The sequence below is a fragment of the Aulonocara stuartgranti genome (assembly GCF_965226115.1).
Source record: "Aulonocara stuartgranti genome assembly, chromosome: 20".
NCBI lineage: Eukaryota > Metazoa > Chordata > Actinopteri > Cichliformes > Cichlidae > Aulonocara > Aulonocara stuartgranti.
The window spans coordinates 29,220,705-29,233,855 of NC_138956.1; the positions used below are offsets into that span (position 1 = coordinate 29,220,705).

A 13,151-nucleotide genomic window follows, 5' to 3' on the forward strand; every position below is an offset into this window, starting at 1 on the left:
AACATGTCAGACTCAACATGGCATTTAATCTGTTATTAGACTCAGTTGGCTTCTGTCAAAATGTAAAAGAACCCACCCACCACATTAATCACACTTTAGATCTTGTGTTAACATATGGCATAGAAACTGAACATTTAACAGTGTTTCCTGAAAACCCTCTCCTGTCTGATCATTTCCTGATAACATTTACAATAATTGATTACACAGCAGTGGGGAGTAGACTTTATCACAGTAGATGTCTTTCTGAAAGTGCTGTAACTAAGTTTAAGAATATAATCCACCCACTGTTATCATCTTCAATGCCCTGTACCAACACAGAGCAGAGCAGCTACCTGAACGCTAGTCCAACAGAGGTTGATTATCTTGTTAATAATTTTACCTCCTCACTACGTACGACTCTGGATACTGGAGCTCCGGTGAAAACTAAGGTCTCAAATCAGAAGTACCTGACTCTGTGGTATAATTCTCAAACACGTAGCCTAAAGCAGATGACTCGTAAGCTGGAGAGGAAATGGCGTGTCACAAATTTAGAAGATCATCATTTAGCCCGGAGAAATAGTTTGTTGCTATATCACCATATTAGAGTACTTCGCTCTCACACTGCAGGCTTACTTGTTGTTCCTAGAGTATTTAAAAGTAGAATGGGAGGCAGAGCCTTCAGTTTTCAGCTGAGAAAACTGCTGAGAGAATACAAACTCAAACTTTTCGAGCAGGTTTTATTGTTTCCATTAAAAACTGTGCGATGTGACTACAGCTTAATAACATGGAACAGATAAGTTGGTACCTTTGTTGGTCCGTTTCCGTGGACGATGACAGGCAGAGTATCATACAACACATTTCTGAGTCGTACTTGACTATCTTCAAACTTCAGCACCACATCATCTGGAAACATAAACAGATGTAAAACAACTATCAGACTTGTTTTTAAGATTTGAAATATCAAAACTACACATTTACATTTTAAATGTTTCAAGAGAACACTGAAGATAAATAGATCAGATAGACAGAAGAACAAGTTAACTACTGTAAGACCTAGCTACCACAAAGCATACACAATACTGTTACTGCTGACAGTATGTCATGGTCCTAGGTCATGTGACCCAGTGTTTTGTGTTTCCTTGTATGTTGATATTCATTGTTTATGTTTTAGTCTCATTTAGTTATCTAAAGATCCTTCTACAGGGAGTGCAGAATTATTAGGTAAATGAGTATTTTGTCCACATCATCCTCTTCATGCATGTTGTCTTACTCCAAGCTGTATAGGCTCGAAAGCCTACTACCAATTAAGCATATTAGGTGATGTGCATCTCTGTAATGAGAAGGGGTGTGGTCTAATGACATCAACACCCTATATCAGGTGTGCATAATTATTAGGCAACGTCCTTTCCTTTGGCAAAATGGGTCAAAAGAAGGACTTGACAGGCTCAGAAAAGTCAAAAATAGTGAGATATCTTGCAGAGGGATGCAGCAGTCTCAAAATTGCAAAGCTTCTGAAGCGTGATCATCGAACAATCAAGCGTTTCATTCAAAATAGTCAACAGGGTCGCAAGAAGCGTGTGGAAAAACCAAGGCGCAAAATAACTGCCCGTGAACTGAGAAAAGTCAAGCGTGCAGCTGCCAAGATGCCACTTGCCACCAGTTTGGCCATATTTCAGAGCTGCAACATCACTGGAGTGCCCAAAAGCACAAGGTGTGCAATACTCAGAGACATGGCCAAGGTAAGAAAGGCTGAAAGACGACCACCACTGAACAAGACACACAAGCTGAAACGTCAAGACTGGGCCAAGAAATATCTCAAGACTGATTTTTCTAAGGTTTTATGGACTGATGAAATGAGAGTGAGTCTTGATGGGCCAGATGGATGGGCCCGTGGCTGGATTGGTAAAGGGCAGAGAGCTCCAGTCCGACTCAGACGCCAGCAAGGTGGAGGTGGAGTACTGGTTTGGGCTGGTATCATCAAAGATGAGCTTGTGGGGCCTTTTCGGGTTGAGGATGGAGTCAAGCTCAACTCCCAGTCCTACTGCCAGTTTCTGGAAGACACCTTCTTCAAGCAGTGGTACAGGAAGAAGTCTGCATCCTTCAAGAAAAACATGATTTCCATGCAGGACAATGCTCCATCACACGCGTCCAAGTACTCCACAGCGTGGCTGGCAAGAAAGGGTATAAAAGAAGAAAAACTAATGACATGGCCTCCTTGTTCACCTGATCTGAACCCCATTGAGAACCTGTGGTCCATCATCAAATGTGAGATTTACAAGGAGGGAAAACAGTACACCTCTCTAAACAGTGTCTGGGAGGCTGTGGTTGCTGCTGCACGCAATGTTGATGGTGAACAGATCAAAACACTGACAGAATCCATGGATGGCAGGCTTTTGAGTGTCCTTGCAAAGAAAGGTGGCTATATTGGTCGCTGATTTGTTTTTGTTTTGTTTTTGAATGTCAGAAATGTATATTTGTGAATGTGGAGATGTTATATTGGTTTCACTGGTAAAAATAAATGATTGAAATGGGTATAGATTTGTTTTTTAAGTTGCCTAATAATTATGCACAGTAATAGTCACCTGCACACACAGATATCCCCCTAAAATAGCTAAAACTAAAAACAAACTAAAAACTACTTCCAAAAACATTCAGCTTTGATATTAATGAGTTTTTTGGGTTCATTGAGAACATGGTTGTTGTTCAATAATAAAACTTGCCTAATAATTCTGCACTCCCTGTATTTTGACGAGGTCGCCATGTTAGTTCTTTGTTTATCACCCCCTGTCTCCCTCGCCCTTCATGTGTTGTCTCCCGTTTCCTCTTCTTGTCTACGTGTTTTTCCCCCTGTGACCCATTCCTTCTGTCACGTGTGCTTTCCCCCGGTCATCGTGTTTAGTTATATCCATGTCTCATCTCCAGTCCCTTTTTCATCCTCTGTAAGTTTTTATGGTGTTCGCGTTCCTCGTCAGTCCACCATGGTAAATCCGTGTCTTAGTCTGTCATGTCTTTCATGTCTGCATGTCCTATGTTGCCAAGCTTGTGTCATGTCTGCGTCTCATTATGCTCCCTGTTTTATTTTGAAGAGGTCTGGTGTCCCATGTTCATTGTGTTTAGTTTCACTTCCTACGTGGCGTCATTATGTTCATTCTAGTCAGCTGTTTCCCCGGGTGTTTCCACTTGCCCTGATCGCCTCCTGTGTGCATTTAGTCTGTGTGTTTTCTTTCATTCCTGTCAGGTCGTCTGCTGTTTGTCTTCAGAGCTGAAGTTACAGCAGCATGGAATTAATCAAATATATAGCTGGACTATGAAGCTGCAAACGCTTTGAGTTCTGTCATGATCCTGGGTCCTTTTGACCCAGCGTTTTGTGTTTTCTCTTCGCGATTTTGGTTCTGTGCTCTAATTGGTATTTACCCTGTTCCCCCCCGTGTGTTCCTGTTTTATTGTGAAGGTCTGCGTCTTATGTGAGTGTTTTCAGTTTGCCTCCCTGGTCTCGTCATGTTAATCTCTCCCAGCTGTGTCTCTCACCTGTGTGTAATCTCCCTGTGTTCTGAGTGTATTTAGGTTGTATTTTCTGTCTTAGTAATCGCTGGTTCGTCTGTGTTGTTTCCCCTCGGTCTCCCTGCCTCTCTTCATGTGTATTTCCCCGGATCTCCCTGCACCGTCATTCCTGGTTTGTGTTGTTAGTTTACCCAGTTTAGGTTTCGGTTTCATGTTCACACCCCGTTGCTGTTTGTACCCACTGCTGTAAATAAACACTCACCTGCACCAGAGCTGCCGCCTTTTGGGTCCTTACTACAAATCCACACGGCTTGCCCCGCAAACCGTGACAAGTTCATATCAGTATCCTTTGACAAATATAATATTAATAGCATTTTTATAACAAATTTGTAAAAATCTTAGTTTTGGAGACATCTATATATTGTCCTATATATTAGTTGGGTGTAAACCAACCCCACTTACTCTAAACCTCTCTTTGGCTCATCAATATAAATAAGAATTTATAATATTTGGTGGAGAATATATACAGAGACAGCATTTATGGTACAGCTGACTATGAATGAGAGGAAATGATTAAAAGCCTCATAGATATTTAATTTTCTAGGTATGATATAAACACCTTAAAGATTTGAACGTGTTTTCAAGAACTCATCCACACAGTACCACACTGGAATTCCCCCCTTAGCTTCTAAACACGAAACTGGAAGAGTGGCTCCAGCAGATTCCAGTTACAACATCCAAGGTCTCTAGCCATGGGAGAGCACAGTGTTAGGAACAGCTAAGATACTGCTCAGTACCTGAGAGTACCTTAGCTTGAGGAACACACACATACCATCCTCCGAGGGTGACAGAGACATTGTTATATGATATACTTAGAACGGCAAACTTACTGAAACCAGCCAGGACAACACACTTGTCACACTGTTAGATCAGAGTCAGTTCACAGAGGAGCTTTATGACACAATAGTTTCCACTCTTCCTACATCTGATCAGATCTGCTGAGCCTGTACAGATACTATTAAAGAAAAATACAGACTTTCCAATGATCCCTCAATATCCTGTGTCTCATGAAAATAGAAAAGGTGTTATATCAGTAATTCAATTTAAATCTAGACTAGACCGAGATATAATCCCAGCAAACATGCCCGGTGAGCCCACAGTGGGCAGCTCTGGCTGTGTGGCAAAGAAAAAGGGCCCATAGCAGTTTTGCCCTTTAATAGTTTAGGAGTAGTTTTACTTCACGGGGCCCCTATCACAGTTGACTGTGGGCAACCAAAAGACTGGGATAAGTATGGGTTTGCCCCACAGTTCACCCACACTTACCCCCTGTTGTCTGGATGTCATGTTATTTATAATAAGCAAATGCCATACAGGGAAATATGATTACTGTGGACTATTTTTGTCTTTCAGGGCAAGTGGCTCCATAGTGTAGTGATTAAGGTATTTGAGTATCAAGCAGAAAATCCTTGGCTTGGGTGCATGAGGAAACATAAATCCCTAAAAGATTGTGTCAGGGAGGATACCTGGTGTAAAAATCTACCAAATCAACTGGCAACATTTTTACCCACACTCAATATCAGCTGGTAACTGTGGGGTCTATTCATTCACATGTCAAAGTGTGACACATATGTGTAGATATCTTCTGAAGCTAGCAGAAGTGTGGCCTTGTAGAAAAGTCGACTTTATCGCTGTTCCAGAAAGATGCAACAGAGATGGCATTTCACAGAGCATCAGTTCTGATGCTCTGTGAAATGCCAGAGAGAGGATGGCCTGTACAATTTCACTGGCAGGTAATGACCAAACTGTGAATTGACCAGAAACCCCACTGTCCAATGTGTCCATATCATCTGCAATATAGAACTAGTTAGGATAAAAACTGGCTAAATACTGCCCAGAAATAGCCCTAAAATGGACTGCAATGTTGATGTCAGTGACGTCAACTTTTATCAAAAAACACACTCACACGTTGTTACTGTCAGACCAATGTAACCAAGTCATTTTATACTTCATACAGAAAAGATGACCTGCGTGTCATGGATAACATTTTTTGTTCTGCTCTAACCTGTGCTACTCAACTTATCCACACCTGGATAAAGGTTATGTAGCCTTCTCATAGTGACACCTCATCAAGATAACTCCTCAAAAGACCAACAGAAGGTGTCCTCACCATGGCACCATACTTATCCTAGAATGGTGGGATGCACCCTCATCTACAAAGAAACGATGAAGGTACTGCCGATTGTCCTCTACAGTTGAGCAAAAAAGCAATAAGAACCACTCCTCGACAATGAAAATATGCAAGAACTGGAGTCACAGAAGTAGACGTGGGGACCAATATAGGAGCATTGCAACCACTGGAGCTCCAGTGAGAGCTTTTCAAGGCCTACATCTTGTAACAACCATTATTATGGCATAACACCGTTATGGGGTGTCTTCCCATTATTGTAGTAGTTGGAGAGTCTCCTAGTGTGAGTGCAGCCATTACAGTCGAGCATGCTGCTCTCCGCTCATGTGTTTTAGAGAGACCTTCCCATTGTAATGGGCTGGTGCCTAGGCTCCGACTTGTCCGGCTAACCTCCATGCCAAATGCCCGCGGGACCTTCCTCACCAGACCAACATTACAATCTGCTTGAACCAAGTAAAATATAGATATCCAGCTATAGACATCATATACCTGAGCTTTCTGCAAACAGTGAAAGAAACGGACTCCATACCTTAACACTTAGCTATTAGCAAAAATGGTTGCTGATAATAGCCCAACCCCCCAAAACGACTATACCTCTGGGGAAAATCTTAGAAATATGGTATCTAACCAGATTCTTACTCTGGATGGCATTACCTTGGCCTCCAGTAACACTGTGAGGAACCTTGGAGTCATTTTTGACCAGGATATGTCCTTCAATGCACATATTAAATAAATATGTAGGACTGCTTTCTTCCATTTGCGCAACATCTCTAAAATTAGAAATATCCTGTCTCAGAGTGACGCTGAAAAACTAGTTCATGCATTTATTAGTTCCAGGCTGGACTACTGTAATTCATTATTATCAGGAAGTCCTAAAAACTCCCTGAAAAGCCTTCAGTTAATCCAAAATGCTGCAGCAAGAGTCCTGACAGGGACTAGAAAGAGAGAGCATATTTCTCCTGTATTGGCTTCCTGTTAAATCCAGAATTCAAAATCCTGCTCCTCACATACAAGGTCTTAAATAATCAGGCCCCATCTTATCTTAATGACCTTGTAGTGCCATATCACCCTATTAGAGCACTTCGTTCTCACACTCCAGGCTTATTTGTTGTTCCTAGAGTATTTAAAATGGTAAATGGTAAATGGCCTGTATTTATATAGTGCTTTACTAGTCCCTAAGGACCCCAAAGCGCTTTACAGATCCAGTCATCCACCCATTCACGCACACATTCACACACTGGTGATGGCAAGCTACATTGTAGCCACAGCCACCCTGGGGCGCACTGACAGAGGCGAGGCTGCCGGACACTGGCGCCACCGGGCCCTCTGACCACCACCAGTAGGCAACGGGTGAAGTGTCTTGCCCAAGGACACAACGACCAAGACTGTCCAAGCCGGGGCTCGAACCGGCAACCTTCCGATTACAAGGCGAACTCCCAACTCTTGAGCCACGATCGCCCCAAAAGTAGAATGGGAGGCAGAGCCTTCAGTTTTCAGGCCCCTCTTCTGTGGAACCAGCTTCCAGTTTGGATTCAGGAGACAGACACTATCTCTACTTTCAAGATTAGGCTTAAAACTTTCCTTTTTGCTAAAGCATATAGTTAGGGCTGGACCAGTGCTTGCTCATAGTGGGTCATATTATTATTGGGTTTTTTCTCTGTATGTATTATTGTAGCCTCTACCTTACACTATAAAGCGCCTTGAGAGCGACTGTTGTTGTTATTTGGTGCTGTATAAATAAACTTGAATTGATCCCACACAATACCAGAGAGGGACTTCCTTATATTGCCTTGCCTGCCAAACCTTGTGACATGTGTTCCCTACTAGACTTGTTCAGTTACACACAAAAAACTACCTGCCACCAACTAGACAACTGTTCTGTAAACAGTATGATTGTTATTCCTGTAAAGACACTTTAACTCTCTCATTCTTACAATGATCTTTGTACATTTTGGTGATGCAATAAAAGTAAATGGAGCACTCCCCTTGAGACTTTACAATGTGACTACAGACCTGTCAACAGAGGAAATAAATGGAGCATCTAAATGAAGTGTATAGTTTAGTCACCATCTGCTGACATCGTTTTGTTTTTTATGCACCTTGCTAAGGTAGCCAATGATTGTTCATTTCAGCAAAGGAAGTAATGCCACAAAAATTACTTTGGCAAACCATAATTATACCCTTCACCTTTGGGGTATTAAAACAATCACCACTTCATCATCAGTGTATGAATTTTAAGTTATTATCCAAAAATATCACCTCATCTATGTATCCGTAGGTCAAAGTGAAAATGCTAAAATTCAATAAGTTCCTTAAAAGGTTGTTAAAGTTGTTACTCTGTTACTGTTTTCTAACTTCAATGCTCTTTTCGTTGTTGCTTTTCGCCATCTACTCAGTATATTTTGTATTCTTTTCTTTTTCCTCATTTTTGTGATTTTCAGACTTGTTTCCATCACTTCGACGTGAACCCAATGCTCTCATTTTTATTGCCTGTTTATGCCCCGTCCTTATCTTCAATGTCATGCTGCTCTGTTGTATCTTAAATGCCCCTTTGGGATAAGTAAAGTGTCTCTGATTTCTGATTTTTCTGATTTATTGTCTGTTGTTTATCATTTTTCATTATAATGTGCATGGTAAACAAGAGCAGGAGAAGATGCTGGGCAGTGTTACATGTGTTATCAACAACCTTGGCCTGCTGGTCAAAGAAAACAAAATTCAATGCACTCACCAAGTGATCCATGAAGGTTCTGAAAGAGTCTGCATTTGTTGTCCAGGGTGATATTTATAGATTTCTGAAAAATAGAAATATATTCTTTTGATCTATTATGTTACATGTATCCAATAAGATGAAAACTTCTACAGGAACAAACAAACTGTGGCTGCTTCTTCAGGCCGATGTTGGGAATAAATAATTTTTCAGTGCCTCAATAATGCTATACTTTTTTATTAATAAGTGTTATAAAGTTATGTAGTGTAGTATTAAGTGGACACAGCCCTGAAAATAAAGGCATGAGACCATGTGTCCTTGGGGAGTAGAAAGCTGCAGACTCACTCACGCTTGCTTGGGAAAATGTAGATAAGAGGGGACCATCTCTAGTGGAAAGTTACTGAGACACTGTTGTTTAGAGTAGAGATAGAGAGCTTCTGTAATAAAACCGTTAGGGGCACACCACCATTTGGAGATCCACGGCAATGTGTCATGCAGGACGCATCTCCCTTCTAGAAGTAATGTGAAAGAGAAATAAAGTGCTAAATTGTCTACTGAGCAGTGTGTTGTCTTCCATCGGATGCCTCTGAGGAATCAAAAGAACTCGGTGAAATGTTGACATTTAACACCGAGCAGCGTATATTTACCTGCTTTCACATGATAGCTAACATCAGAATTGTACTGCCCTGAATTATGCTGCATTCAATATGAAAACGATGTATTTTCAGCACTATTGTTTTGTGTATTGTTCATCATTACCATCAAAAGCCTCTGGTACATGTTTCAAATTAAAAGCCTAACACGAACCAGGAAAATGTCCAATGAGCTAAAAGACCTGTAATTTGAACCATGTGGACAGAAAGTGCTGAATTTCAGTTAGCAGGAGATGTTATAAACATCACTTCATGTAATTACAGTGCTGTAGAGGCATTCATGAAAAAATAGTGGAATTTCATAAAGTTACAGCAGTGGAACAAGTCTTACTCTTTTTGATTGATCAGTGTAAACCTTGGTGAAAAACAGCTGATCACTGTCACCGTCGTCTCCTGTCCAATTAGCAACGAGCTCTTTGATGTTGGGAAGATAGCCAATGAAACCTGTGAGGAGACAAGAGAAATGAGACAGGAAATGATCACATATATTAGAAGTATACATTTGTTCATGACCTTCATGTAGACACAGTGAGGGAAAGTTAAGGCGTGTGTTTCGAGGAGCATGTCTAATGAGCTCTACCAGGTTTATGTCACCAGTGCAGTGCTGACTAACGACCTGCTATAAAACCATCTGCCCTATCTCATCTATCAGCAACCTGTGAGCCTCACATTTTAACGATTTTTTTTTCTGGTACTTCTTAAGCCCAGAAGGTGAGTGACCCTTTTAACCTGCTTATTTACACAGGTGGGGAGTAGTGTTTCTATGATTGGGTGAATGACGCATGTTGTATAAAGAGCTTTGAGTGCTGAGGTTGAGTAGTAAAGCACTACATAGGAACCAGTTCATTTACCTTCCAGGTTTTCCTGCTGGATGTGAGAGATACAGCAACAGCTTAACATTTAATACCATCTGAAAATTTTTTATTTTTTATAATTTACATTTTTATAATTGCTTACATGGCACCAGTTGACTAAGTATGCAAATGCTGAAACAACATTAAGAAAGTACTGATTAATAAAGTACTAAAACAACATTAAGTGCAGTGCTGCACTGCATTTGGATTTGGATCTGTTTACGTATCTTAGTGAGCTACTTCAGTCTCTGGGTTGATTTTCATTAATAAATGCTTTCTGCTGAGTTTAACTTCTAGTACTCGAGGTTAGAGAGCTATTATGTAGAGAATCAATAAGATAATTGGTTAGGAACTGAATGGACAAGTGACATCAACAATGGAATTGGAATTGCTAAATTCCAATAGATTCCCATCCCATATGAACACATATTAGAAAATCTGTTGAAACTGTCTCAATTCTGTGTCTGTGCGTTGGTCTTTTTGTGTTTCCTTGTTCTGTAGTGAGAGGTAGTGGGAGTTGGTATTCAGGATGCTATAAATGTGCCTGTTTTACTGTGAAGGCTGTTCTGTGATGTCTCCTGTCCCTGCTATGTGACTGCCCTGATTGTTTTCACCTGTGTTTATTATGTTTCGATTTATCTCATTGCCGAGCTGGCCTCCAGTATTTCATCAGCCCTCAGTGTGGCTACATACAGCAGTACTGTACAGTGTGAACTGTAGTTGCTTTGTCCACTCTGGCATTGTATGCACTGTTCTTTGTAACTTTGCTGTGTTTTGTTGTTTTCTAATTTCTTGTGTTTTGGATTTTTCCCTTGAACAATGATTCACTTTGGATTAGCTATTAAAGAGCTCCCTTTTTGAAAAATCCCTTGTGTGCTGTGTCCTGCATCCTAAAATTATGTGACCCTCCACACATGGCTACACTGTGACGCAGGTGTCTCTAATAAAAAAAATATGACATAAAAATATTGTTTTTTCTCAGAATAAATACTTCATGTTATGTAAAAACAAACAGACAGAAATTACACAGCAATATTACTTTTCTCAGCAGTACAAGAAACAACAAGACTGATAAACATACCCCCTGAGCCCAGGAACCTGTTGCCCTCCCTGACATGGGGATATTTGTCCTCCAGATGTCTGTCTGGCCAGATGAGGGTCTCAGAGGAGAACACAACCCTGTGCTTGGTCTGCTGGAACTTCTTGAGCAGCTCTTTGGGACCCGAGGCAAAAACCACATCGTAGCTAAGTCATTAAGGGAGTGAAAACAGAAAACGTTAGTACACAGTGCAGCTCAGCACTGTGTGAAGCCAGTGACACAGTTAAAACAAATGAAGGCGTTGTTATTATATGATACCAGCCAGAGTTAATTTGCCTGTGACTATGTTTACTACCAGAAAAGGAACTGCAACAAAAACAACACACACTTTCTTGATTTCACTATAATTACATGCTTCACCATAAAGAATTTTACAACTTTACAAAATGTCAGGACTTTTCCTTTAGCTGCCATGTACAGCTAAAGTGCATCAAATGTGCTTCAAAAACATGTCATTTAAATTAAATATGCATAAACACTGAAACAGTAATATCTTATGAATTTAGTATACTGACTCATAACATCGTAACACAGCAAATAAACTGCTATAAGTGGAGCTTGTTACTCAATTCAAAGCACGCTACCTTAAAAGACTAGAGAAACAGCAGAAACAGTTAAGAACTGCTAATATATTTTAAATAAGTAGCTATTAAATTTATACCGAGGCAATTCTTATACACCTGTACTCGATATTTGCATTATTTTGACCTGGACATGTTGAGTCAGTTGGCCTAGTTTGGTATAAAATGTGGAAGAGAAGAGAGGTTATATTTAAAGGTAAAGACTGCTCAGTGGTATTTAATATACTGGAAATTTTAGGTTTACATGTAAGTCCTCATTTTTACATCAGATACTGGCTTCTGTATACGTGACCTTTTGTTTTTTTTCTTATTTTTTAGGCTTCCTGCAAGACAAACTGAGGTGTAGCCTTTGACCTTTGTGTTACTGAATCTGCTCCTTAGTGCAGGATAAACAGGTTAGCTTAGAGTCATACAATGGATTCTAGGTAAAGCACTGCACTGGACGGGTGCACAGCAGCTGTGGTGTTCATGGTCAGTGTCGAGTTACATAATATGAACTTTATGTGATGATGCTTAGATTCATTCACTGAAGTCCACCTTCACAGCAGCTTCAGACTGTCCAGCATAAACATTGTGCTGTCAGTGTAGAGGGAGACAATCAGCCAAGATATCTCGTGAAACATCTGCTTACATCTGGCTGAATTCAGTTCTGTAAAACCACAAAGAGCTGCAGGTCTGCTAAAACACATCTACTGCAGCGCACAATAGAAATAATTGTAAGTGTGATTTTTTTACGTGTTTACGCCGTTTACGTGTGCACCTTTCGTCCACATGTAAACGGCGTTTTCGATCACTGAAAACTGAGATTTTTAAAAACTACTGCCAGGGTGGAAATTTTCGAAAACTCCATTTTTGCGTTTATGTGTGAACGAGGAAAACGGAGAAAACGCAGCGTCAAAGGTGTGCGCCTTTTTTGACATCACACCGTGCGCCACGTTATTGTTTCGGTGAAATGGATTTCTACAATGGCGGACTTAGACAAAATACTGTTACTGTTAATTTTACTTCTATACTCATGTTGTACACAACTATTCAAATGATGAAGTCACAAATGTGCATTCATCTTTACAAAGAGAGTCAAATGCAGTGCAGCTGTTCAATATCAATCACTTTAACTGTTGACTATTCATACTTACAGCCTGATTACATCATGCACTAATATTTAGTGCTTCTATGTTTTCCTTACGTATCAATGCCGAATATCACGCTCATCAAATGTTTGCTGTTGTTCTAACCATGTGGACTGATGTTCTTCCAATATGTCTAAATGCAGATGTGTTTCTAGTCACTGTTCCTACCGAAACACAAAGTGAACCGTCATGTCACAGCCACTGAGCTCTTTTCTTCTTATCGTTTTGATACATCAGAATCAACCTGCTTAGAGTTTACACACACAATGCCACACAGAATGACTGGATGTTAACTGCAGCCTGCAGAGCACCACAGTGCTGAAAAGCATCCAAACAGAGTATGTTTCTCACCTACTAATACAGTTCTTCCTTAATTTGTCGTCAAGCTGTAAAATTACATACTACACATTACTATATTTCGTGTGCTGACAAAAGGCAGAACAAGGCAGATTCATGTAACAT

At 40.5% G+C, this 13,151-nt stretch overlaps 1 protein-coding gene across 1 annotated transcript in view; it reads right to left on the reverse strand.

Annotated features, from left to right (window-relative positions):
- plod1a (procollagen-lysine, 2-oxoglutarate 5-dioxygenase 1a) overlaps window positions 1-13,151 on the reverse strand; it is a 28,300-nt gene that overhangs the window by 13,169 nt on the left and 1,980 nt on the right. The window contains exons 4-7 of the mRNA XM_082519977.1: window positions 10,961-11,124; window positions 9,357-9,469; window positions 8,394-8,457; window positions 785-882 (exon numbers count right to left, since the gene is read on the reverse strand). Coding sequence (XP_082376103.1) covers window positions 785-882; window positions 8,394-8,457; window positions 9,357-9,469; window positions 10,961-11,124 — 439 coding nt within the window. The remainder of the gene's footprint in view (window positions 1-784; window positions 883-8,393; window positions 8,458-9,356; window positions 9,470-10,960; window positions 11,125-13,151) is intronic.